This window comes from Botrytis sinoallii, assembly GCF_014898435.1.
Source record: "Botrytis sinoallii strain Bc 23 chromosome Unknown BSIN_004, whole genome shotgun sequence".
Lineage (NCBI taxonomy): Eukaryota > Fungi > Ascomycota > Leotiomycetes > Helotiales > Sclerotiniaceae > Botrytis > Botrytis sinoallii.
Window position 1 is genome coordinate 1254946 of NW_024066031.1, and position 26329 is coordinate 1281274.

The 26329-nt window shown below is 44.1% G+C and overlaps 7 protein-coding genes across 7 annotated transcripts; 4 read left to right on the top strand and 3 right to left on the bottom strand.

The window, feature by feature from the left end:
- Nucleotides 1-1127: 1127 nt before the first annotated feature.
- On the top strand, nucleotides 1128-2398 carry EAF02_002879 (uncharacterized protein; the record flags this gene model as incomplete). The annotated part of the gene is made up of 6 exons (XM_038898927.1): nucleotides 1128-1212; nucleotides 1277-1750; nucleotides 1812-1934; nucleotides 1992-2081; nucleotides 2131-2217; nucleotides 2268-2398. 6 exons carry the CDS (start codon nucleotides 1128-1130, stop codon nucleotides 2396-2398), a joined length of 990 nt encoding a protein of 329 aa, XP_038761215.1.
- A 157-nt stretch (nucleotides 2399-2555) lies between these two features.
- EAF02_002880 (uncharacterized protein) lies at nucleotides 2556-3608 on the bottom strand (the record flags this gene model as incomplete). Its single annotated transcript, XM_038898928.1, has 1 exon — nucleotides 2556-3608. The coding sequence occupies one exon, from the start codon at nucleotides 3606-3608 to the stop codon at nucleotides 2556-2558; it is 1053 nt and encodes a 350-aa protein (XP_038761216.1).
- A 1448-nt stretch (nucleotides 3609-5056) lies between these two features.
- EAF02_002881 (uncharacterized protein) lies at nucleotides 5057-6391 on the bottom strand (the record flags this gene model as incomplete). The annotated part of the gene is made up of 1 exon (XM_038898929.1): nucleotides 5057-6391. The coding sequence occupies one exon, from the start codon at nucleotides 6389-6391 to the stop codon at nucleotides 5057-5059; it is 1335 nt and encodes a 444-aa protein (XP_038761217.1).
- Nucleotides 6392-6735: 344 nt separating this feature from the next.
- On the top strand, nucleotides 6736-8694 carry EAF02_002882 (uncharacterized protein). The gene is made up of 2 exons (XM_038898930.1): nucleotides 6736-7087; nucleotides 7154-8694. Exons 1-2 carry the CDS (start codon nucleotides 7033-7035, stop codon nucleotides 8500-8502), a joined length of 1404 nt encoding a protein of 467 aa, XP_038761218.1. The 5' UTR covers nucleotides 6736-7032; the 3' UTR covers nucleotides 8503-8694.
- A 32-nt stretch (nucleotides 8695-8726) lies between these two features.
- EAF02_002883 (uncharacterized protein) lies at nucleotides 8727-10464 on the bottom strand (the record flags this gene model as incomplete). The annotated part of the gene is made up of 5 exons (XM_038898931.1): nucleotides 8727-8939; nucleotides 8996-9205; nucleotides 9258-9887; nucleotides 9941-10072; nucleotides 10270-10464. The coding sequence occupies 5 exons, from the start codon at nucleotides 10462-10464 to the stop codon at nucleotides 8727-8729; spliced, it is 1380 nt and encodes a 459-aa protein (XP_038761219.1).
- A 576-nt stretch (nucleotides 10465-11040) lies between these two features.
- Nucleotides 11041-15985, top strand: EAF02_002884 (uncharacterized protein). Its single transcript, XM_038898932.1, has 4 exons — nucleotides 11041-14076; nucleotides 14149-14205; nucleotides 14276-14491; nucleotides 14760-15985. The coding sequence occupies exons 1-4, from the start codon at nucleotides 11189-11191 to the stop codon at nucleotides 14854-14856; spliced, it is 3258 nt and encodes a 1085-aa protein (XP_038761220.1). The 5' UTR covers nucleotides 11041-11188; the 3' UTR covers nucleotides 14857-15985.
- An 8102-nt stretch (nucleotides 15986-24087) lies between these two features.
- EAF02_002885 (uncharacterized protein) lies at nucleotides 24088-26182 on the top strand (the record flags this gene model as incomplete). The annotated part of the gene is made up of 3 exons (XM_038898933.1): nucleotides 24088-24143; nucleotides 24203-24359; nucleotides 24413-26182. 3 exons carry the CDS (start codon nucleotides 24088-24090, stop codon nucleotides 26180-26182), a joined length of 1983 nt encoding a protein of 660 aa, XP_038761221.1.
- Nucleotides 26183-26329: the final 147 nt, after the last annotated feature.

The window sequence follows — 26329 nt, forward strand, 5'->3', positions numbered from 1 at the left end:
AATGATATGCAAGCAGAGCATTTCGCGGCTGAAATGGCTTCGGCATATATTGAATTGGCAGAAATTGTGGTTTCTCCCAGATAGGACTATGGAGGAATCATGGAGGAGAAACCGTGGAAATCTACTCACAGGGGATTTCAATAATATTCAATAAGGGAGGAAACAGAATGCGACATCGTGTTCAATACGGAGGTAAATTCACGTGAGAGACAAATGTAATGTCGTTAGATAAATCACAAAGCTTTCCTCTGACCCACGAGTTCCAATGCTATGTAGACCTGGTGGACCACCCACCGTAGAACCCTATATTTTGACAAGAGACCATAAATCATAACCAATTTATATGTTTTACATCAGCCTTCACCCACTTAACAAAAGGCTCGAGTTCAAGGATAACTGTTAGGCCTACCGGCCCATTGGAACTCGGACTTGGCCGACCTGGAAGCATAGAAACTTTGAATCAGAATCTTATAATTCTGCAAGCATCGTATAGCTCGAGTCATTCAAACTAGAATTTCCGGTCAGCTGGTACACTAGTAGTAGGGCTTACACAGCCCGCAGAAGGTCCACTTGTTGAGTTGTCGGTGCATTTATCGGTGCCCTGAAGATAAATTATGGCGAATCAAATTGCAATTCAGATGATTGTGGTAGAAGCTTCTTGGATCTTGGAAGCTACAGGCCCTGTCAGATTTGTCATAACTACAGTGAAGAAGTGCAGAAATTATATCTGCGGAGATACGCTCCTGGTTGGTCTTACTTGTTTGAAAGATGAAGGTTCCTGCGTAGATTTCGACTACTCGGGGTCAGGAATTAATTTGGAAGCTTATCTTTCCGTAAAGTAGTTGATTTAAAGAGCTACATACCAAGCTGGCCGAGACGGAAATGTACTGAAAGGCGCAGTACATTACTTGGGACCAAGGAGAAGCACTCGGTAATCTTCACACTGTTGCGATAAGCAGCCGTCATGACAGCAGATTGGCTGGCTATATATATCGATCTCGCACCCTCTGAGTAAAATCGTCCTCGCAGACGTCTTTTCTGAGCTCAACTTCAATTTTTAAACCCGCTTGAACATCTAAAACGAACATCGTCAGGAAGACATAAACAATCGCCTTAACGATTTAATTATGGCTAAAAGCGAAACCCAGAATAGGAGCACTTATGCCGTTGATATGGTCAAACAGTTTTCCCAGCACGCGGATGGCAAAACCTGTATGCACTTCACATTTTCCCTAATTTCGCCCATGTCTGATTTTACTCTAAACACCCAATATAGTTCTCATTACGGGTCCCAGTGAAGAAGGGATCGGAGCTGAAATTGCCCTCTCCATTGCCTCATCGTCAAACCCTTCAATGATAATTCTTGCTGGTCGCCAAAAAACAAAAATTCTCTCTGTCATATTCCTCATTCGACAAATGAACCCCAACATCAATGTTGTCTGGATCCCATTAAACTTACTTGACAATGATTCTATCCGTGCAGCAGCAGATGCTATCAAGAAATTGGAGATTGAGAAAATACATGTTGTCATCAATAATGCTGGAGTCATGGGCGTACGAAACTATACAACCTCAAAGCAGGGTGTTGAGGGTCAATTTGCTGCAAATTACTTGGGTCACTTTCTATTGACCAACTTGTTGATGGATCGGATTATCGCAGCGAAAGAAGAAGATGCAGTAATTGTTAATGTGGGGAGCTTGGGGTATGAATTGGGCGAGGTGAACCTTGATGACGTTAACTTCGAGGCATGTCGACCTATTTCCTTTCCCATTGCGAAAATCGTCGGTTAACGGACCTCGGTCATAGGGAGGGCAAACTTACAATGCTTGGAAGGCATTTGGACAATCGAAGACTGCGATGCTTCTCTGGAACATCGCTCTAGGAAAAAGACTGGCCAATAAAGGTGTCTCAACATTAGTCGTGCACCCAGGAAGTGAGTCGCTTACTATGTATGGTGTTGTACAAAAAAGCTATATTGATAACATTGAAGTCACCTTCGAAACAAAAATTCTTGAAAACTCTAGCATTGATCAAGAGCAGCTTGCAGAGGCGTACAAGCTCGCTACAGAGAGAGACGAGGGTAAGTAGCTTTACCAGTATCTATTCCAAGAACTCATACCAGAAAACAGGCAAATCTTTCCACCCTCAGAAGATGGTAACAAGACAAGAAGCAGCTGGGGCAGTCGTTCGTGCCGCACTGGATCCTGCATTCAAAGGTGCATTCCAGTCTTCAATTATCGTCGAACTTGCTGATTAGAAGCTCTAGCATTATCTCCGGCGTTTATCGTTGACGAGAAAGTAAATTCAGAGCCTAGGAGCTACGCAACTAGCGAAAAAGATGCTGAGACACTGTGGAAACTGAGCGAACAACTTGTCGAAGAAACATTCAATATCTAGAAAACAGTACAATCGCGGAAGAAAATTGAGATGGCCGAAAGAGCACAATTCATTAGCAACCGAGGGAAGATAGCCAGCAAGAAGAATGTGGAGCTATCAATGTTGATCGATTTCTCAGCAAAAGATGAGAACGGTTCTAACTGCAGCACAAAATCATTTATACTTCCAACACTAACTTCACACTACTGACCCCTCCTTTCAACTCGTCTAATGCTTTGTTTGCGGACTCCAATCCCCCATCTACTACTTTGATGCTCGGGCTGGGTACAAACTCTCCCATTTGCAGTTTCTCCTTTAGCCAAGTCCAATAAAGCCATTGTGACCATTCGTCCCTTTCGGCATTATCTGTTGGCGCAGAAACGAATTTGATGTTCATTCCCTGCATAGTTGGTGGCTGGGGACTTAATCGTATTGCTGATGCCAAATTGGCGACATTATCACCCTTCGTAGCTTTCAAGATGTCCAAGATGGGTTGTAGTGCACCAGCAGCATCATATGCCAAATCAATTGCGATCCCATCTTCTTTTGCAGACTTCACAATGTTCTCTACAACAGCACTGTCTTTGTAATCAAACACTTTCGAGGCACCGAGTTTCTTGACATACTCATGATTGTGTGGGCTAGCAGTTGCATATACCACATATCCCATGTTCGCGGCTTGCTGTACACCCGCCCCTCCAACGCTGCTGCTTCCACCCCATACCAAAGCTCCTTTCTTATCCGAAGGTGTAAATTTTGTATCACGCGCCAAGCCAACGGAATACCAAGCAGCCATCGCAGTTTGCACAGCCATTGGAATAATTGCTCCCTCGTTGAAGCTTATTTCGTCCGGCAATGGACATACACTTGAAGCTGGCACAAGAACTTTCTTCTGAAAAGCTCCATAATCTGGATCGCCTTTTGTGAAGAATGCGGGTGCAAAAGCGGTTACTCGTGTTCCCACTTTCGGTGCAGCAGCTGGCACAGATTGGCCGGCAGAAACAACGACGCCAGAAATATCAGATCCGGGAATTGCGGGGTAGGTAGCACAAAACAACCCGTGATCGCGCATATAATGATCGATTGGGTTACACGCAATTGAGTGAACCTCTATGAGGAGTTCTTTGGGACCGGGAATCGGGGTGGGTCTATGAACTATTTCAAAGGGACCGCCCTTCTCGGGAATAATGGCAGCAAGATGCTGTGAATTTGTTGTTGTTGTTGATGACATTATGATATGAGAGATGTTCAAACGATGTTTCTGGAATATAGTTGATTGAAAACGATGCAACTGTGTAGTAAAGAGAATGCCATATCTTTGCCTTTATACCTACCTCACTTCGGAAGTTCGGAGTCATCTCAATTTGAACCCCGAAGAAATTCATAAAATTCAAGGAAACGGAGATTTCATTATGCTCGACATCAGCTAACAGTAGTCGATATTCGCCGTTGTATCGTCTCGTTGAGGATGTTTAGAATTCAGGCTAATCGCTTTTCGTACTCACTCATATTCGTAAGGCGAAAGCTAACCTCATATCGTATTCCCTAAGGTGGGTCATCTGCCATGGTAGGTAGAGTGATTTGATTGGGTGGAACTATGCGATCCCAAATGGTCGTGATTGGATATCTTATCTCCTAACACCGGCCAAACGACGTTGGAAGTCTAGATCTTCCGCTCACCTATGATAAATTGATTCAGTTTGACTACTACAGGTGATGAGAAAGGATTGACACAAGGAGTCTGCCAGTCTTTGTGATTTCAAGAACATCATGGCGCGTGCAGTTATCACTCGCAAATGTGGGCTCCGCGGTTTCTGTTACATTATTCATTTCGACTTTCTAGTACTCTCACAATACAGCTTACATTTGACACCTATGACAAAATCATAGTTTGAGCATCTTTCATAATCGAAACTCTACGTACCACTATCAAGAGTGAGTACGTAAGTATTAAATGAAGCATGACAGAAATTCCAAGGCTTGCTATCATATCTCAGTTTGTTCTCGTCTCAAACTAGATTCACTCCGCACTGCGATTACAATAGAGTGTAAGAAGCCACCGCCTTCTTTATCCTAACATAAGACCCACTTGCTCACTCTATCAAAAGAAAGCAATACAAAAAATGATAATACTCGAAGGCCAAAGTATACATAACGACCAAGCACCACACACAACTGCAGACATTAAAGCGCCATGAAAAATTTAGTAAAATCCCTAGAAAAAAACACAATCCTAGTTGGCAAAAGAGTTCACGCGCCCGGTGCACCAGGCGCGCTACATCTCTGTTGACCTATTTCGCGGTATCCCTGACTCCGAAGGGATCGAATACTCCCCACAAAGATACCGCGCGCACCTCGAGTCGTCGTGTCTAACTGTTAAGCTAGATTGTCGCTTTCTCAATACCACCATTTGACGAGAAGTGATGCGAGATTTTCAAATATGTTTGCTAGGCGAATGAGGTAGATTGTGCCGCTAGTGCAATGGTGAAAAGGTCAATAGAAGCGAAAAGTGACCAACGATTGAACAGAAATAAATTGTGAAGATATGACACCTTGGGCATACTTTCCTGTCTATTCTTTCTGTATTCTATCATCCTTCTAGCTGTTCTAAATCTGAATTATGGAATATTTTGAAAGTCAAAATAAACTCGGCAAATAACCAACAAAGTCTATATCTAATCAGGCGCATAACTCCTTACAAATCTCAGAAAACAATGGTCTATCCATAACAATAGGGTTGGTACACTTGTAATGCAGCTGGTTCAACTCCTCAATTGCATACCCCTCTTTCTCATCCCAGACACTGAGATTATCCGCGGCAACAACTTTTCGCGCCACCAAACCCAACATATCTTCAATCAAATGACCAAAGGCGAAGACTTCCATCTTTTCGATCGCCTCTGAATGTTCGTAACCCTTTTGGTATATTGTCGCAGCGCCGAAGTCTCCAAGAAGAGCATGACCGGAGTCATCGATCAAAATATTATGCGCATACAAATCTCCATGGGTGATTCCTCTTTCATGGAGATGCTTACTCGCAGATGCGATAGAGATTAGAATTGCGCGACATTTCTCAATCGAGAAGACAGTTTCTGGATGAAAAGCGTCGCGTGTACAACTATCAATAGTTGGTGGAAGGCCCAAATTTGTAAAGTGAGGAGGGATGAGCTCAAGTACCAATCCTCTTTTTTCTGGATGGCCATGAATCTTGCCGATTGGATCAATGAGATTCGGATGACGACCTGCGGTAATGCATGCATTCATTTCATCTGCTGGTACGCCATCACTGGTCACCTCGCCTTTGAACAACTTGACAGCGACATTCTTTTCGGCTGTAGACGATTTCCACACACCCTTTGAGATTATACCCGAAGCTCCTTCTCCCAGAAGGTGATCGATCTCCAAGTCTGACCAAGAAATATCATCTAATGTTGGATTGTCTTCATTTGATGGAGTGCAAGGGTTTCCAGAGAACGAAAGAAATGACAATTCAGGAAGACTGAACAACCAAGGGGGTAAACAAGCGATCTTGTTGGCCGACAGTCTCAGTAAGCCCAACTTCCGACAATGAGACATTTCGTCAGGGAGAGACGTCAAGCTATTTCCCGCCAGCATGCATTTTTGAAGTCTATGACAGTTTCCAATACTGTGTGGCAGAGATTCAATCTTGTTATTGGTAAGGATCAGCCACCGTAACTTGCGTGGAAAGACTCCTTCGGAGATCGTAGTCATTCCATTGTTTTTGAACGCAATCATTTCTAGGGAACGACACTGAGCCAATTCTTTGGGGAAATTGATAAAATTGCAGTCGGAAAAGAAAGCAACCTTGAGTTTATGAAGTCGGTGAATCTCTTTGGGAAGTGTCGCAAGAGGGTTATTAGATAGATCAAGAATCTCGAGCGTATCGTAGAGGTCCAAGATCTCTCGAGGGAACTCCGTGAGACCACATGATAACTTCAAACGTCTTGTTCCTTTGTATTTCCCTGCTCTAAGATCATCAAAAGATTGCATCATGGGCCTTGATGGATACACAGTAATTGTATGTGAAAGAATTGCGAGTGCTGTGTGTGCTATGTTGAGAATGAGAGTTTGTGGAAAGAAAGCAGGCTGGAAATCTCCCCAAGTATACTTTGAAATCACGGAAAATACATACTTCTTGGCTAATAATACAACAAGAGTCCAAATGACACGAAGAAAAGGGTGAGATGAATCTGATGAAAAGCAAATGCTGACACCAAGCGTTTCGGATTATGTTGTTCCAGCTCCGAGTCACATGTAAGACGCATAAGATAAATTAGTATCACCATCACCAACTCCAACAAGAACAAGAACAAGGGCGTCAAATCAGCCGGAGCCTTATGGAATTCAAACCAAAAGTGTGTCGTGAGAATTCAATTCAATAATCCTCTGAAAAGTTTGGGTCAAGACCGTAGAAGGGTTCTATTTTCACCGGAGGCCTATCGCTTCTACCTTCCGTATTCCGAAGCTTTCATCGCTTAAAGTTGCCTAGACCTAAACTGTAACTTTCACGAATTCGAGCGCATTTATTTACAAGATCGACGACGCGACAACTTATCAGCCTTCTTATAATTTTGGTTCCTATCATCTGAAACTCGATTGCCTTAACCTTCCGTTCTCAATATTCTCTTATCGTCATGGCATCACAAACAATGAATTCGTCAATGCAACCCACTGACGTTTATGGAGGAGGTAAATACTTTTTTTAGCCAGCCCACCTCAAAGGGCCATGAACATTTTACTAACAAAATCAATTAGATGAAGTATCAGCCATTGTCATTGACCCGGGATACTCAAGTATACGCGCCGGCTTTGCAGGAGAAGATACCCCCAAATCATTCATCAACTCACATTATGGTGTTCGTGATGGAGAATCATTTTATGGCGACAATGCGATTCACAACCCCAGCGCGAACCTCGAAATCCGCAATCCAATGAACAAGGATGGAATTGTTGAAGACTGGGATACTGCGGAACAGTTATGGAAATATGCTATTACTTCGCGACTTACGAGCTTCAAGCAGGCGGATCCTAGAACCAACGGACTAAATGATCGACCAGAGGAGATGGAGGTTGATATGGATGTGGATGCGCACGAAAAACCCTTGGAAGAACACCCACTGTTAATGACGGAAACTGCATGGAATACAGCCAAATCTCGAGAGAAGGCTATTGAAGTAGCTATGGAATCTTGGGGAAGCCCTGCCTTTTGGCTCGCGCGAAACAGCGTCCTCGCAGCATTTGGAGGCGGCAAGGCGACAGCGTTGGTGGTCGATGTTGGAGCATCAAATGCATCAGTCATCGCCGTACACGATGGACTTGTACTCAAGAAATCAGTGCAGAGATCCCCTCTCGCTGGCAACTGGGTATCCTCCCAAATCCGCGCCATGTTCAACACCGTAGAACCCAAAGTCGAGCTCACTCCGCATTTTATGATCTCATCCAAAACTCCCGTTGACGCAGGTGCCACAGCCCAGGCTACCTACCGCAACTTCAAAATTCCTCCCACGCCCAGTTTCCGCGTTTTAGAAGAAGAGCGTGTCTTAACAGAATTCAAAGAATCGGTTGTGCAAGTTTGGAGCGGACCAAATCGTCTGAATGCTCCTACCGGACCCGGAACTTTAACCACAAATGTGGATTATGCGAAACAGCAACCGGGTCGGGTATTCGAGATGCCAGATGGTTCGAACCAGATGTGGGGTGTAGAGCGATTCAATGTTACAGAAGGCATGTGGGACGAAAAGGCTGCGCTACCTGTAGACAACGAGTCTGCTCCCACAAAAGCTCAAACCCTCCCCGAGATGATCAAGGCTTCTATTGCAGCGGTTGATATGGATCTACGGTCGCATTTGTTGCAGAACATTATCGTCACAGGTGGGAGCACACTACTTAACGGATTCACAGATCGTTTGAATAACGAATTATCACTTTTATACCCGGGTGCTAGAATCAAGTTACAAGCTGCAGGTCTTACACAAGAGAGAAGATTTGGTTCGTGGATTGGAGGTAGTATCTTGGGAAGTTTGGGAACCTTCCATCAAATGTGGATTTCAAGAAAGGAGTCCGAGGAATTTGGTGCCAGTATTGTGGAGAAAAGGTGCAAATAAACTTACTTTCTATTCCCACAATTATTGCAGGAAGCCAAAAGTTATGCTTTAGATCTATTGTGGTACGAAATGAAAGTGGAAGGTGGGAATTGGACTGGCGTTGAAGGAGTTTCCAGTGCGCGCTGAGATTAAGATATAATACCTTCGATTCTAGAATATGTGCACAATGAAATTCATGACAAAGCTAAACCTCTTGCTCTAAGACTGCGATTCAGAATTTCACTCTACCATCCTCGCCATCTTACCCAAACATCAATAATCTCATCTTCTTTTCCTGTTCGACTCTCGTCTACAATCAGATACCATCCATATCCTGCCCCAGCGATACATGCGTGGTTAGGCCAGACGCGAACTCTTTGGCCAATGGAGAGTTCCGAATCGTTTTTTCCCGGATTGGTTAGTATTCCGTGTTCTTGCGAGATTCGAGAAATTTGCCACTGTGGTTATTTTAGGTGTCGGCTACTTTACAGTTCAGTGAAAAGGGTATACTTACACCAGAATAACCTTCAGGACCCGTATTTGGCAAAGCAAAAGAAGTGCGGTTCCATGGTGAGACAATGCCCCAGCCGGGATATGCCTTGCAAGGCTCACGGCCAAGAGCGAGGGAGCCGGCCGTGATAAGGGCTTCGGGTGAATCAGATTTGCCTCGAGGGGGGTAGAGTGAAGCGATTTCTGCGAGGATTGTGATGGCGACGGAAGACCACTTTGTGTGTCAATACATGATAACGACAAATCTGAGAGTGGAATGGTCTTACACTAAGTAAATCTTCTGGCAATGCATGGGTAGCTAACTGTTGCATGTCAAGCATTGGATACACTCCAGCATGTATTTCAATCTCACAGCCCACATCACGAATGGCTCCCATGGTAGCCTTCAGAGCAGAGATTTCGTTTAATCCCTCGGAAGAAGTTGACGGTAAGAGAAGATTACGAATGGCACTAGAAGTTGGAGTAGCCCCTACAGAAAGCACGAGAGGCATTTTAGCAGCAGCTACCGAATGAACCTCTTCAGATGTAACGAGGAGGGCTTCAAATTCTTGGCGAAGATAATCGAGAGCTGCAGTTTTGAGAGTTGAGGAATAGGAGTGTCCAGCATGAGAATATAGTCCGTGAAGAATGCATACATTACGCTTGGCAAGGGTTATGACAGAGGAGATTAGTTGAGAGCACGTTTCTGTTACCGGGGATGACCCAGCTCGGTGGCCTCCCATGTCTATTTTAATAAAAATGAGAGGCGGTATGTTTGTTTTCTCATGGATGGCAGCGACAGAGCGAAGTTGCGATGGGTGGTCGATCATAAGAGATATACCGTTGGGCCCAAGAGCTGTAGAAACTTTTGATAATCGGTCGACTACGCCTGAAGTAAGGGGAAAGCTATAAAGTATCTAGTCTTTGTAAATATAAAATCCGATTATAGACGGAACAATGACCAACTCACATTGACAGCCCTTCCCTTACTCTTGTACTCGAGGAGTAGAGGGACAATATTCTCTGCCTCTACAACTGTTGAAACGACGATGTTGGCTGGTCCAGGCCCATCTCCAATTTGTAATCTTGTCAATTCCGTTGTCTTCCATATTGGTCAGTATGAATATTGAATATGCATAATAACAGTTCCAGTTCATGCATTGCTTCGTATTCGAAACAATGGGTAGATATGTCAACTAGACACCACCCTCAAAGTAAGCTCAGTACTACTGATATGAAATAAGGTGGAAAAGAAGACGGGGGTTTATGAGGGGCAAGAACTCCCGAAAGAACGTGTACCTTATGGGTTTTGATGTGGGCTCTCCAACCGCATTTTAAAGAGTTTACAGTCCCAAGCATATCGGTACAGTTCTTTCTCAATTTCGATATATCAAGTACAACTGCAGGGCAAGGTACATTGTGTAGTGATTTGCCCACGTATTCCCTCACAAGCTCTTCTTTTGAGGCAGAGGGGATTAGAGATGTAAAATCCATGATTGAATAGAATAGAAATGAAAGATGTGAATATAGGGCGGAACTATGGCGAGTCCTATAATGGCTTGTCAAGATGTCTATCAAACAATTATGATTCAGACATTTCTTCAGATGTCACTTGGTTTGTAGTGGGGCATATGGGCGGATAGAGAGCTTGTGTGGTGATGCGATATGATGCCATGCATCATGCATAACGATAAAGAATGTATTTCGTCGAATACCTGGGTAGGAGGTATATCTATTCATCAATACTATTCTTGTTATTAATCCTTTCTTCTGTTCATACAATTTCTCATAATGGGATGAGAATCGTCTGGCGTTTTGAAGCGTTGTGTGGATGATATCGATGTTATATAAATCTACCCCTACCTGCGAGCTTGCCTTGCCTAGTACCTGTGGCCTTGTTTCCTCCCCGCAGGGCGAATACGGTCCCGTGATTGGTTTCTTATCCATAGGTACTGTATTATAGAATAACATTACACGCCAACTGTGCAATTCCGAGATATCATTCGAAATCCATTCCATCTCAACCACTGTATAATTACTTTGGTTAGCTTCGACAACTTTTTTACGACAACCTCTCTTTCACAGAACTCTTACGTTACCCAAAAAATTCAAGGAATATTCTTCTCAACAATAATTCCTTTTGCGCAAACGATACTTGTATGATCACGACCATTCCAGCACAACATCACTCTTGGGAGTGATCAGCCAAATCGCAAAGATGGCCGAATCCGAATCCGAACCCAAGGAATTTACTCAGTTTACTGAGATTGATTGGAAGCGCCAGGATGAACAAGACGCAAAGGCTCTGGAGAGTGTGTTGAGGGCGAGTGGTGAGAATGGCGAGATTAATTTTGGCGACGAACCTTTGGACCTGGGCGAGAAGGCAGACGATGCGCAGGATTTCGAGGACATCAGTGATGACGATTTACCAGAGGAGGAGGAAGCTTCTCTACCAAGCGCCGTCGATTTGCCCGCCTTGACCGATGATGCTGGCACGAACCATGATACCGACGATCTATTTGGAGAAGGAAGAGATTCTTCGCCATTCGGGTTTGATGAACATATCGAAATACAAGATGGAGAATCACAAGCTGCAGAAACTACAGTTCAGGAATTACCTGATGCGCCTGCTGAAGAAGAAGATTTACTGGAGCTCAATTTTCCAGGTTACAATCAAGCTAGGTTGAACAACCAAGATCTATCGATTCCGGCTCCTGCAGAATCCGAATCAGATTTGGCCAAGCAGTTATTTCCAAGTCTCGAGCCCGGTGTAATATTGAACTTCAATGAACTTTTACCTCCAAAGCTCGCACATTTTGTCCCAAAAGTACCGCTGAAGCAACCTAAACCCTTAAATCCTACAAAAGTCAGCCTAGATCTCGCTCCCGACCAAGAAAAATCTTTCCGCAGCAATATAGGAACAGCGACAGGCGATAAGCGCAAACGCGTGGCCGAAGCGGAAGCTAAAGGGCTTGTTGCTATCATTGAAGAATCTGCTGATGAGGCAGAGAGTGAGGAAACTTTCGATTTCGAAGAGCCAGCGGAGGATGAGAAACTTGGCGGGGTGACTTGGGCGGATCTTCAGATGATTTGTGATGACTGGGATTCTAAGATCAATGCGATACCTATAGAGGCTCAACCGAAATCCCCAGTTACGCAGGGAGACGACGATGCTTGGCTTGAATTCATGTATTCAGGCAAGAACAAGCCAAAGGCAGAAGAGAAGAACTATTTTAATATCCCTCAATTTGCTGTCCCGTCTTTCGATAATCTGCAGAAGGCCGTTGCGATATCGGCCAAGCGCCCTTTCTTAGATCTTAACGATCCAAACCTCCTTATAGAAGAGCTCAAATTCACCTCGGTGGCTAACAAACGTCAACGTCTAGGTGGAAACTTCAGGGGAGGAAACAACATCATTTCTACGAAATTAAGGGAGCGCTTCAATATTTCAAACGACGAAGCTTACGATGCTCTCAAGGAGAACCATCAAAGTAAGGTCAGAGCAGCTATTGGAAACCTTACCGTTGAGCATAGTCTTCCTGCATTACGTCTTCAATGGCCATATTACAAGGTCAAACTATACACCAAGGAGGCCAGAGCCTTACATCGACCGACCCTCAGATTCAATAAATGGCTCAATCAGCCTGTCACATTCGACAAACCAGGCATGCGAAAGAAGAAGGAAGCTAGAACGATGTCTATTGCAGAAGTCTACAAAGAATCAAAAGACCTTACGCTAGGTGACTTCTACTCCACTGCTACTTTGATTGAATATTCCGAGGAACAACCTATAGTTCTTTCAAACTTCGGCATGGGTAACAAAATCATCAACTATTACCGACGTAAGGATGCGGAAGACCAGGATAGACCCTCTCCAGAGGACAAGATTGGCGACACTACTATTCTCCTGCCAGAGGATAAGTCTCCGTTCGCAAATTTCGGTTTCGTGGATCCGGGCGAAACCGTTCGAGCTCTGCACAATGAAATGTATCGCGCTCCAATATTCAAGCACCAACCTAAAAATACCGACTTCCTCTGTGTGCGCAGTACTACGGGAGTTCATGGTACAACATGGCACCTCCGCAATATAGATAATCTATTTGTTGCAGGCCAACAATTTCCGTCCATCAAAGTACCAACCCCGCACTCGAGGACTGTTACAAATGCTACCAAGAATCGGGTTAAGATGATTGCTTTCAGAAAAATCAGACGTAGTAACACCAAGTCCCTGAGAATAGCCGAGCTTACTGCTCACATTCCCGACACGAATGACATGCAGAACAGAGCAAAATTGAAGGAGATTCTAGTCTACGATAAGAATGAAAAAGTTTGGCGTCCTGAGGAAGGTACTATCATTCCCGATGAAGCTGCTTTGCGATCCTTAGTCAAACCAGAGGATTGCTGCATGATTGATGCGATGCACGTTGGATGTAGAAATCTCGCAGATGCTGGTCTTTCAGAATTGACAGAAAAAGAGGAAGGCGATGAAGCATTCGTCGACCGACCTATTGATTTCAAGCTTACCCCTTGGAACACCAGCAAAGCTTTCTTGGATGCAACTTCGGGCAAAGCAATGCTTGAACTTCATGGCGATGGTGATCCGTCTGGATGTGGGCTTGCAATCAGTATGATACAAACCTCCATGAAGGGAGGTTACATTGGCGCCGTTCAAGGTCCAAATGCGACATCCGCAGCTGCTATAGCCGCAGAGAGAAAGGCAAACGGCGGGCATACCTATAATGTCAAGAAGCAAGAAGAGCTCTACAACAACGCTATTCGTGATATTTGGGAGAAGCAAAAGTCGACTTTGTCAGATACCAACGAACACATCTCAAATGAATTAGAAGAAGTCGACGAAGACGAACGATTTCGCGTGGCACCTACTCCACACTCCATGGCCACTCCTGCAGCTGGCGACGATAATTTTAGCCAAGTCAGCAGAGTCAGTAACACGGACAATCCCTCGGGGAAATTCATGCGTATTACTCGCAAGGTCAAAGTGGGCAATTATGGACAAACCGAAGAGCGGGTCGAAACGGTCAAAGATATGCGCGTTTGGAAGGAATATATCAAGCGCAAAAAGGTCCTAGAGGCTGCCAATTCAGAGTAATTCTCACTAACCTGCTTTATTTCTTTTGCGTTTCCTCTTGAAGACGATAGCTAACAGTGTGTTTTCAGTGTTTATGCCATTACTCCTTCGGGTGATGCAGATCTTGACAGAGCTACACAGATGCAGTATGTACTCCCTTGCCCCTTCGAAACTTCCATCAATACCAATAGGCCACAACTAACATTGTAACCACAGAGTACAAAAGGAACTCGACCGTCTCGAGCGCAACAAGGATCGTCGTCACGCCCGCGAAAAGCAGAAGTCCAAACAATCCATGGCTAGCCAACAGCTTCTTAACCCTGGTTCTCCTGGCCCATCCGGAACTCCCGTTTCCAGCATTGAAAAGCCAACTGGTACTACGAGGAAGTGTGCAAATTGTGGCCAGACGGGTCACATCAAGACGAACAAAAAGTACTGCCCCCAATGCCAATTAATCAGTCCCTTTTTCTTTCCAACCTAGGTTCTATCACAGGCTCCAGCTAGGAAGTGCTCACACTGAGGCCGCTCTGTTTTCTTGCTCAAGGAGCCGACTGAGACGAACCATTTCCCGCTCTGTTTCCTATATTAGTGGAAGTATCCAAGGACCCATTTACATCTCCTCTCTATGTTTTGCTCAATTTTGTGCCCTTTTCACCAATACATCATCATTTGCTGACATACTATTTTTCCTAACCCTCAGACTCTGTCCCCTTTTGAATGGTACTATGAAACCCGAAGACGGCGCACCCAATCATGGTGGATTTGGTGCTATTCAAGCACCACCAGCTTTTGGTTAGTTTGTGGGACAAAACTGCGTTGGTGAGCAGAAGATTGATGTTCTCCGCGCCTCCGCTTTCTATTTACGCACCGTACCACCTTGGGCCCGCAATATACGAAAAATGTTCACGAGGAGCATCGCGCAAGGCTTTCTTATTTGGCACATTGAAATTGCTTCACTTTATTTATTCCCTTTGACGACTGTTTATTGCAAAGATTGGGGTTGATTTGATAAATTGGAGAAATCCCAAGAAATCCTCTTGATGAATTGAAGCAAGTACATGAACAATTACAGATCAAATAAAATGGGCTTCTAATTCAATATACCCAATCGAAAGCCTGGAACGGAAAACGCGGCGGAGGGACCGACAGAAAGATCTAGCCTTGTCGCTAAGTCTGGGGTGATTCTGGAATCTCATGGCGAGGGAAGAAAATGCGAGGCATAGAGTCTCTTGTTGATATTTTTGGTACGATATTGGTCTGAAGAACGCTCACACCATTACCGTTGCAATTGCCACTCAATTAGCAGAACTTACTCCGTCAGAAAGGGACATCCAAGTTTACCTGATAGGACTATTAGGACAGTCGGGCGGATCGAGACAGGGCGGTTAACTGTACAAAGCTAAATGGCATGCGAGCCACAATACGATATGCATTAGAGGCAGAGGGTGGTTTTATATTTCTTTCTTTCATTCTTTCCTAACTGATTTTCCCTTTCTGGTAACCGTAGGAGGAACATCGGTTGGGTTCTTTTAACAAATTGGTCCCTGATTACTCTCGCGAACAGGTAATGACCGGCGTTTGCTCAGGTTGGGTTATGGCAGGGAGTATGGAGTTTACAAAATGGTGGTTAAATGGATCGGGTCTGCATAGCGCGGTACAATATGGGAGGTAACACATTTGACAAGGACTTGGTTTATACGATTAATGGAGAGGGAAGGACAAAAACTTTATGCTTTTCTCGAGATTTGCCCTAGGCATGCTTATTCTGCGAATGACACTGTTTGTGCCGGTGTGCTGGTCGTAATTCACGCGGCATGAGGGTGCAATGGTATCTTATGCAGGGAAGAGCTGCATATTTTAAAACAGGCAGATGGCTACGCTACCTTTTGTTAGATAGATAGCACCAGAATTCAAAAATTTGATGGTGACTTTGAGATTTCCACGTGCGATTTGGTGCATTCTTGAACTACCTACCTTTGCAATATTGTAATTTGTACAAGGGTGTAGGTAGTGTAAACTTCCGTAACGGGATTATGGTATTCACATGAAATTAGCTGGAAAAGAAAAATGCTCGGAATAATTACTGATTTGTATTTTTTATTTTATTCTTGAGAGAGGAACACTTCTACTCGAGGGCTTGGTGTCTGTATTACCATTCCACTCATCACACGACCAAATTTTTCTGCGCTGAGCCTCGCTAGCAGTTTGCGGAATCTAAACGCGGTGCGCTCTAATAACGTAGATGCATTTCCACGGCGCCGTTGCAGAATTCCGAGGATAGGGAGCGTGAGGATAGGGAGCATTGTGAAAGGAATGAGGAATTGAGTATGTTTCTCTGCATCTTTCATAAGCTGTTTGAGAATCATGTAGGAGGGAACTTTGATTGGGTGTACGGGGGTGGAGTTTCCTGTGCCGTGGAGGGGTGAGATGAGATGATATGATATATTGTGTGAAGGGAGTGGATAGGCTTGATGGATGGATACTAGACTAGATGGTTGTTTGGGGTATGTGGGAAGTGGTTGGGAGAAGTGCAGATGTATGTTGGGGTTGGGGTTGTGGTTGTAGTTAAAGGGGGCTTGGAATACAGAATGATTATAGGAAGGGGATGTTGAAGGAATGGGTTTGGTTCCGGGTGCTGTGTGCTGTGTGCTGTGTGCTGTGTGCTGTGTGCTGTGCTGTGTGACGATGGATGTTGTGTTAGCTGATAGGTTTAGAGGAAAGAAGGATTGGTCTGTGTAGAAATTACTTGGAGGCGATTTTTAAGAATATAATAAGTCTTTGGAGACATGATAGGATGAGACTGCAGTGACATACACGGGTCTGGCGACAAGAAGAGCAAACAAGATCAGATTGACTCACAAGAACAAATGCAATTTACACGTTGGTAGAATTACAAAAGCCGAGTGGCGCGACATGCGGCGTGGAAAAGTTGATTCTGACGACGTCAAACCAACATCATCCTAAAGCAAAATCAAAGACGAAAAGCAAAGTCAAATTCAATGTCAAGTTCCAACTCAGACGATGGAAGGTAAGAATCTATGGACTAGACTAAGACGAAGAAACAATTTTGAGGAGTTGTCATAAAAAGTGTGGATGATGCTTGCTTTTGGAGATAAGGGCTTCCTCACTGAAAGGGTGGATAATGAGGTTGTCACATCTTCTCGTATCATCTGAGGTATAATTTGAAGGCCCCAATAGTTTGGGAGCAACAAGAAGATCCACAAATGCTACTCCACATCTTCGCGCGGGCTAATCAAACTCACAATCAAGTAACTCAGGAGCAGGATTGAGTTCGTTCACAAAACCGTTAACGCTCAAAGGACATGGCACGAAACGAAGTAGAAGAGAATCGAATGAGAAAGCAGAGAGTTGCAAATTGCGAACAAACATGAAACAAAGGCAGAAAATAGAAATGTTCGGGCCCTTACATAAGATTTTAGTTCCCGTAAGAGAGTATGGAAGGGGCCATGAGTAGATGCCGAATGGGAGAAGGAGCAGTCTGCATGAGAGGCGCATCAAATTGATTTGAAGGGGGAGATATCTACCACCTTGTAGTGGGCAAGGAAGGAACAAGAGTTTCAAAGTCGCAAATGGAATTCCTTTTGCCAAGATTGATACAAAGAATCAAAGGGATGCTTATAAAGTATTGTTATACTTCATATGAAGTGGTGGCAGGATTAAGGTTTCGTAACACTTGATCGTGCGAAGCTAACCGCAGTAAAAGAAACGGAAAATAAGAAATGTACAATGATATCCACCGGTGGCACTCTCCGTCAGTATTGATGTAGACACCCTGTCGATAATTGGAAGCCAAAGGAAGAGATGCATGGAGCCATCGACACACATTTTCTCGGCCACCGGGCAAGCGCAAGAAACATGCTATTCTAAAATAGATTTTTCCGATTGATGGCCAACTGAACAGATTGATTATGGATGTCTGTTTGCGGATGTCTTCACCCTGGCTATAGATACAGTTGTACACTGAAAAGAACAGATGAGAGGTTTAGATGGTATATAGCAATATGTGATCTTGATCTAACAAGATGAGTAGAGCGGTGACTTTGCAAAAGGATACGAGATGAAAGTAGACATAGAGTTGTATGGTAGGAACTTCAGCTACCCATAAAACGGTACTTGATAAGGTTAGAAGCTTTTGAGTTTATACGATCTTTGTAGATATCGAGACTGAAGCTCATTAGACCCGGCAAATCTCATGAACCATCACGGTCTAGACTTTGCGCCGTGCGTATGTATGCAGCATGCGACCACTCGATTGTGATACCGTCGACAGAAAAGAATAGACGATGAGGCGGCTCCACAGATTCAAGGCTGTTGCCGGACATGTGAGTGATCCGTGTATGTTGGCGCGCGGAAGACCCAGATATGCGCGAGGTGCGGCCCGTTTGGTTCTATTTTCTGACCCATTCTGACCATGCTGGCTTCGTCGAGTGCAGTCTTCCGGAGTAGGATGTCGAAATAGAATAGCAGTCAGCATGTTTACTTACATCGTACTACATGGCTGTGAGATATTGATGTCTGATTTGATCTTTGCACTGCCATTATGTTGAATCAAAGACATGATATACTCAGCCATTTCCGAGTTGTGGGTCTTGGTTTCCATGCGAAGCAAGCAACGGTCCAGTCAGTTAGCAGAATAAGCGCGCATGTTTGTGTGTGGTTGGGGTCAGGTCATCATCGACTGTTTCGTCGTTGGAAGATTTATTGTTTGGGCTTTTTGAAGTGGACATGGTTTGTGATATATTTAGAATATCTTGCATCAACCCTCGCTGACCGGATGGCTTGTTGTGTATTTCCCCAATTTGTACAACGAGCCGTCTGCCGTGCAGTGCAGTCAGTACAGTGCATTCATTCCCCATTGAAGATGAACGGGATTTCAATCTCCCGGTCGTATCTCATACTCAAGTGATGAGATTGGGATTATTTAAAAACGAAACAAAATAGTAAGAAAAAGGAAGCAATTAGAAATTTAAAGAATATATGGAAATAGCTGGTTTAGGAATTTGTTCCAATATAATTAGGAAGGTGGGTGGTATGTATGTGAGGTTACGTTCATGTTCTGGTGTTCCATAAATTTGGAAAATCATATGATGCCTATTAATGACGAGGTAGGCAATAGGTAATAGGTAATATGTAATATGTAACTTTATCTTCAACCTCATCTATATGTGATGCAGTGATATATCAATGATCGATCAATCTTTGTCTAATCATTGTCGTTAGGTCTTTAGCTATTTGAACTAGATGAAACTGAAATTGTCCGTTCCTATATGGATCGTACCTAGGTACCTATCTAAAGGTCGCCACTTTAGTCCTCCTACTGAGATGGATTGTCGTCGCCATCCGGGATTCTCGGCCAAGGAAACGTATAATGGAGACCTTTCTGGGGATATTCCATGATCCATTCCCCCGATATGATGTGACATGATAGGATTTTTCAAAGTCGTGATTATGCGTTATGATGGATCATGGAGGTAATAGCTGGGATGTAATAGGATCTACAGTACTACGAGATGGGTATGTTCCGACCCCGAGAAAGATTAATTAAGATACTGATTAATACATTCCTCTAATACATTCCTCTAATACATTCCTCTAATACATTCCTCTAATACATTCCTCTAATACATTCCTCTAATACATTCCTATGTTGGATCTGGCCATTGCGTTCGCTGTCTTCTGATAATTAAACTTTCCTTGGAAGTTGCTTGTCAGGTGGGGAGGTATGATTCCATTCCCCTCCATCGGCTAGCCCCCCATTTTTGAAATGTAGTTCGCGTTGATGATTGTCATTGATTACAGGTGCTCTCCATAATCATTCACCGACTCTGACGAACAAGAAAAAGAAGGCATGAGATGAGGTTCCTTGCAGAGATGATCTCTCACCGGCAAATGCACGCAAGACTTCATCCAACGGCAAACATCGCTTGGAAGCTCTCTATCAGGTAGTTTGAGGTAGTCATTTCGGTGTTAGAAAATGATAGGCATTGCAGATTGAACGTGGGGTTACAAACCACGACAGAGTTGCGATGAGCAAATCAAAGAAGTTTGATATTTGATGGTTTGATTTATCATTTCCATACGGATCCCACATTTCAATATTTTAATGTACAGCGAGAGGGGGAGGGGGAGGGAGTGGACAAGGGTAATCGGTACAGATCCTCAATTTAGTAGGATGACCGTGACAATTTACAATTTACAGTTTACGAAGAGGATCATTGAATTTGCCAACTCTTGAATGAAGTTCTCATGATCCAAAGCAATCTGAAGCTATGGTGAAGCGAAGATTGAAATGACTAGCTCACGCCTTGAAGATGTTACAAACGTTGCATTCATGCATCCATGTCGATGACATGAGAAGGATCAAATAGAATATTACAAACGTGCAACTGATAATGCAAGCGAGTAGCGAGTAGCGAGTAGCAAGTAGTAAGTAGCAAGTAGTAAGTAGCAAGTAGTAAGTAGCAAGTAGCAAGCAGTGAGCAGCAAGCAGCGCAAGCTTAAGCTGCAGTGCAGTACCTGCGTTCCCGAGATGAATACAAGAATAGAAACCGCCCGATTAGGGTTCTCCGCACGAATGTATGTACGGAGTATCTATTCTATGCACGGGACACGCAAATGCCAGGTGGAGGGTTGATATGCCAGGAATTTCACATATTGGTTATTGTGGATGTTTCTCTCTCTTCGCTTTTCACAATGAAGAGGAGTAGATCAAGTGGGAGCCGATTACCAAAAACACAACCAGATTCACGAGGCACATGAAGGCACATCAATATTACTAGGTACCTAATACTCCGTACCTAGTCGTCAATTCAAGTGATCTAGCTGGCTCCCTCTCATCCTGGCTCCTGGTTGGCTACCTTTGGGAAGAGAAAGGCCAGTAATATTCCCTCAAGAAAGTTAATTTGCCCAGATTCTTTATGAGATTAAATGAACTGCATTAGGATCTATTTATGGACATTTTCCTCGGTGGTTGTACCGTCCCTTCATCTCTTGGCACCCTTTTTACATGGAAAAAGCTGATTGATCTTATGTTTCCAATGTGTCAGCTTGTGAATCCTGGATACATCTTCAAGGATCAAGACATTGTTTAGGGCTTGTTCAACCAGTCGGAATTTAAAGATGATGCAAAGCTGTGCTTGCTCGGCCACTCATGACCAGCCTGGCATTTGGGAAACATCGTATTTTACACATGCTTCTCGGGCGCTTAGGAAGGACTTGAGAGAGGAGTGAGGAGGAGAGCAATGTATGGAAAGGCGACCGAGAGCTCCCTGGTCATCTTCCTACTGCACAGTGCACACACGATTCATATCGACAGGGTGAAAGGAGGCTTGAGCTTAGCTTGAAAGGACAAACGACTGCGAGGTTGAGTACCGTGCCTACATAGGTAGGTAGGTATCCTTGCGGGTAAGTCGTTGGTATCATCATGGTTGCACATGAAAGCAAAGGGTATCTCGGTTCGAAGTTGAATGAGGCTTGTCATATCTAAGGTCACCAAGTATACTGCAGTCGGGATGGATGGATTTGTCTTTGAATGTGCTGGGTAAATAGGTCGTATGAGTTTCAAGGATCGGATCGGATTGGAATTAAATAATAAGATTATATTCACATACTCGGCTAGAAGATGCACGATGAATTCCCTCTTCTGTTGTAGTGCGCTGCTGTTTCTGGATTGTGTGTTATAGATGTAGGTATAGATCTAGATGTAGATGGATGGTATCTCCGAATCTTGCATGAAGGAGGTTTTGGGAAGTTTAGGGGAGGGTAGAGAAGGGTAGAGGAGTTGATATCTTGTCGATCGCAAGTAGTGTGTGGTACCTCCGATATTGATATTAGGTACGTGTACTGTATGCATATGTAGGTAACAAGTATCAGGTGTCAGGCATCAAATATCATCGTTACCCTCAATAATGTAGAGAAAACCCAAACCCCTCATTGGCCAGGAAGGGATTGAGCATTGATAACCAAATCTCGACATCCAAGTGTATCAGAGTATCAAGTCAACTCATTCGAATCTATCTACCGCGGGAGGTAATTTCCGCGCCCGCCCAAACATCGCACCCTTTAACTCGTTTGAGTGATGGTAAGTTGTGCTTGAGTACCGTAGTGCATCAGATGTATGGATTCATTAATTCATTACGAATTGGGACCAATGGAGAGCTCCCAAGAGCCCTAGTATGAGTGAGCGGGCCATTGATGAATCAATTCTCACGCTTCTACGAGTAATACCTACCTAGTCATACCGGACAGAGAAAAGGTACCAGGAAATGACAACGAGGATGTCTACTCTGGAGAGGTATAGTATTATGTATATGGGCAGGTTTTACAGAATGAGATCTCAATATAATGCAATACCTTTCCTACATAGACATCGGTAGACATCGAACATGTTAGATTGTAGTATGATTATCTCGAGTCCTCTTTACTACCTGTATCTGTATCTGCATCTGTATCTGCATCTGTATCTGCATCTGTATCTGCATCTGTATCTGCATCTGTATCTGCATCCATAGACACCTGACATTAGACATTAGACATTAGACATTATACACCAGATATTAGACATCATTTCTTTCATCCAACTACTCGAGCGACCTACCACTACCAGCTGATTGACCAACGCAAAGGGCAAGCAGGCATCATGATCAACACCTACCTGTCAGAGAATCTACCCAGCCTGCCTTATCTATCCATATGCTACTCGAGTACATATATAGTAATCTTACCTACCTAATAGGTCAAAGGACGAATCAATCTTTACCAAGATGAGCCAAAATCAAAAGCACCTGCAACACAAGAAAGGAAAGGAAAGAATGCGAACAATGACTTCTCTTCTACCAAACCCCTTCCTTGTCCATCTCTTGTCTGCTTACTACGTATCAAGAAAATACGATGGATGTGGATTATATGGATTATATGGATTACATGAATTATAAATTATATGCATTATATGAATTATATTCTTCCTATTGCAGTCTAGTCCATAAATCTCAATATTTCAATAGAATGAAAAGAATCATTCATTAATCCAAAAATTAAAAGACAAGGTTTAATAAGAAAATTCCCTTTTCTCTCCTTTCAGATTTTGAACTTTGGTACCACCCTCCATACATTTTTCCCTTCTTCCCCCCTTCCCCCCTTTCATCATTTATTATATCACGATCCAAAAATATCTATATTTAGTATCTCATCGCGATATACTTTATCAGTCCTATCACTAGGTATCTATCAGTTGTACTTCAAAAGGATTCTCGAGAAAAAATTAAAGAGTAACCTCATCTAACCTCATCTAACCTCATCTCCATACTTTGACTTGGGATTTTCTTTGCAGACGGTTTCTCCAGACCTATATCATTGATCCAACTCCTCCTCTCTTCAAGAAGTCATCTCTCACGCACATCAAGCTTGTCCAGTTTTTTTGTTTAAAAAGGTGTCTTTTCTTCACGGCCTGTATCACTGTTTGCGTGCGGGTGTTTCGAGTTTTCTTCGCGCTTCTTCAATTGCCTGGAGCAAAAGCAAAAAAAAAGTTACAATCAAATCAGATCAAATCAGATCGAATCACATCCACTTGTTAACGCACCTTTTTCCTCGTCACATACATACGTCTGTCTTGTCAAAGGGACAGACTCGGTCGCAACCTTATTGACGACCCCCTTCATCAGCTCGACATCTACTTTTCTGTCACTGTTTTATATATCGACATTTAACGACCACGGCCAAAGTACATCTAAACTCTTATCCCACGTCAGACATATTGCTCCGCCGCTATTCATACAATCGATTACTGTATTCATTTGTGTTGCTCTATTTCGCCGCTATTGTATTCCAAAATTCACATTAAATTTCGGTTCCTTTGTCCCCTCAATATCATTCATTGATGACCACGATCCTACGCGACTCTTACAATCAGCGAGTTTTACTTCGAATAGTTCATCTCAATTACACGTCTGAAGCTGGACCAATTCACGCAATCGAATTTCATACCACAAGAACGGCGCGCCTCTGCCGCAATGGGGAGAAGAAAGATTGAGATCAAGGCTATCAAGGATGATAGGAATCGTTCAGTGTATGTTCTCTTTGTGCGAATATCATCCGCGGCGCAAAATGCTAACTCTCCTCTCCCAGGACCTTTTTGAAGCGCAAAGGAGGCTTGTTCAAGAAGGCGCATGAGCTTTCCGTTCTCTGTAACGTCGATGTCGCGGTTATAATATTTGGCAGCAATAAGAAATTATACGAATATTCTAGTGGTGATATTGGAGAGTTTATGACAAGATATCAATACGTACGTGTTCTACCGCGTCTGGCGCAAGGATTACAAGCTGACATTATTTGTAGTATGGAGGAGCCAACGAACACAAAGGACCTGCCGACTATTCGGGCAAAGGAAAGGGGATGGATGATGACGACGATGACGATGATGGATCTCCCCCTTCCCATCACGGATCAGTTGAACCAATGATGCCCCCTCAATTTCAACACCAACCTTATCAACACATCCGCCATCATACTCCATCTGCCTCGCCTCCAATTCCAAATGGTGTCTTTCCGCATCTTCAACAGCAACAACGACAACATACGCCACAACCTGGAATGGGATCCCGTCCATCATCTAGAAATGCTCCACGAAGACAAAGCTCCCTCGTACCGCATCCTCATGGCCCTCCTACCAACGGACAATTTGTTTATGCGCCAAATCCATCACCTTACAACCCTCAAATGACACCTGGTCTGCCACCACACGCGCATGGGCTTCCGCAGCACATACAAGGCCCCCCGCAAGGAATTCCCCATCCACATCAAAGTCCTGGACCACAATACACACACTTTGCACCGCAGCAGCACCCACACCACCTCTCTCAACACCCTCAACAGCATATGCAACAGCATCCACAGCATCCACAGCATCCTCAGCATCCTCAGCAACATCCTCAGCAACACCCCCAGCAGCATCCACAGCAACTGCCTCAACATTCTCAGCAACATCCTCAGCAACATCCCCAGCAACTGCCTCAACATCCTCACCCACAGCAAGTACAGCAGCTATACGTGGAGGAGCAAAGAAAATCTTCTGTACCGCCACCATTCCCACCACAGGAAAGGCCTGCATCCTCACGTGCAACTACTTCTCCTCCACAACCGCCGCAACAGCAAATGCCACAACCTCCACCACAATCGCAGCCGCCTCAGCCCTCACCAGAACAGCAGCAAACACAACCACAATCACAGATGCCAGACCCGGTCAAGCGTTTATCCGTAAAATCTAGAAGTATTTTCACGCCAATTGATGAGAGCCGATCGATCCTGTCCCAGCACTGGGCAAGCTCAACCTCCAATACTGACACCGTAAAGGAAGAACCCAGTGATCGATCTCAATCCGTAGATGTTACAGTGAATCGTATAAAGCCACCTTCGCCACCTCAGAGATCACAAACGCATAACAAAAATCGCAACATATCCATGTCATCCTTACCAGATGGGTTTACACCACCATCTCGCACGAACAGTGCTCAGTTGAGTGTTGGTGGTGGTAAAAGGCCTGTGTTGAAAGTGCAGATTCCGGAAGAGGCATCGGATAATGGCGGATCTGCCACTGCGGAAGATCTCTCATCCCCAAGATCTGCGAGTGCCGCTAATCCTCAGGCGCGTCGCAATGGCGGTGATCATGGCGGAATGGTACTACCACCACCTTCGCCTTCCGCCTCGGCTCTATTGTCAGCCGGCGCATCTGGGCCACCTAATCCTTTTGCACGACCGCATCCTGTTACACAACCTTCTCAAGGATCCAATGCAAGTGGAAATAACAACAACTCGAACAACAATATAATAGAAAACGTAACACCGGTTTCAGCTCTTCCATCGCGGTTCATGAACAACGAATTCCTCCCTAGTCCTTCGTCATTTTTTGGAAATCCTAGTTGGGATTACGGTAGAGGTGGTGACTCAAACACATTACCAAGTCCTCTAAATTTTGCAACTCCTGTTGTGGGCACAGGTCCAAGTTTTCTAAGAGACGATAATGGTGAAAGGGGCGGTAAACGAAAGACCCCTGATCAAGATGAACATCTAGAAAGCGGAGATCAAAAAAGAGCGAAGCATGAAGGATAACTTGGGCCCCCTTGACTGTAAGGGTTTGGAGCATGAATTGCTATGGATATGAACTTCACGAACATGGGCATTTGGTTGTGGGAAATCTAAATTAAAAAAAAAAGATAATGTCTTTCTTGTGGGCGGAACAGGACTCGTCTCAAATTT

Coding starts and splice junctions, on each gene's coding strand:
- EAF02_002882 (XM_038898930.1), top strand. CDS start 7,033: ATGGCATCACAAACAATGAATTCGTCAATGCAACCCACTGACGTTTAT. Junction 7,088..7,153: donor CACTGACGTTTATGGAGGAG/GTAAATACTTTT, acceptor AAAATCAATTAG/ATGAAGTATCAGCCATTGTC.
- EAF02_002884 (XM_038898932.1), top strand. CDS start 11,189: ATGGCCGAATCCGAATCCGAACCCAAGGAATTTACTCAGTTTACTGAG. Junction 14,077..14,148: donor CTAGAGGCTGCCAATTCAGA/GTAATTCTCACT, acceptor GTGTGTTTTCAG/TGTTTATGCCATTACTCCTT. Junction 14,492..14,759: donor CACATCAAGACGAACAAAAA/GTACTGCCCCCA, acceptor CCTAACCCTCAG/ACTCTGTCCCCTTTTGAATG.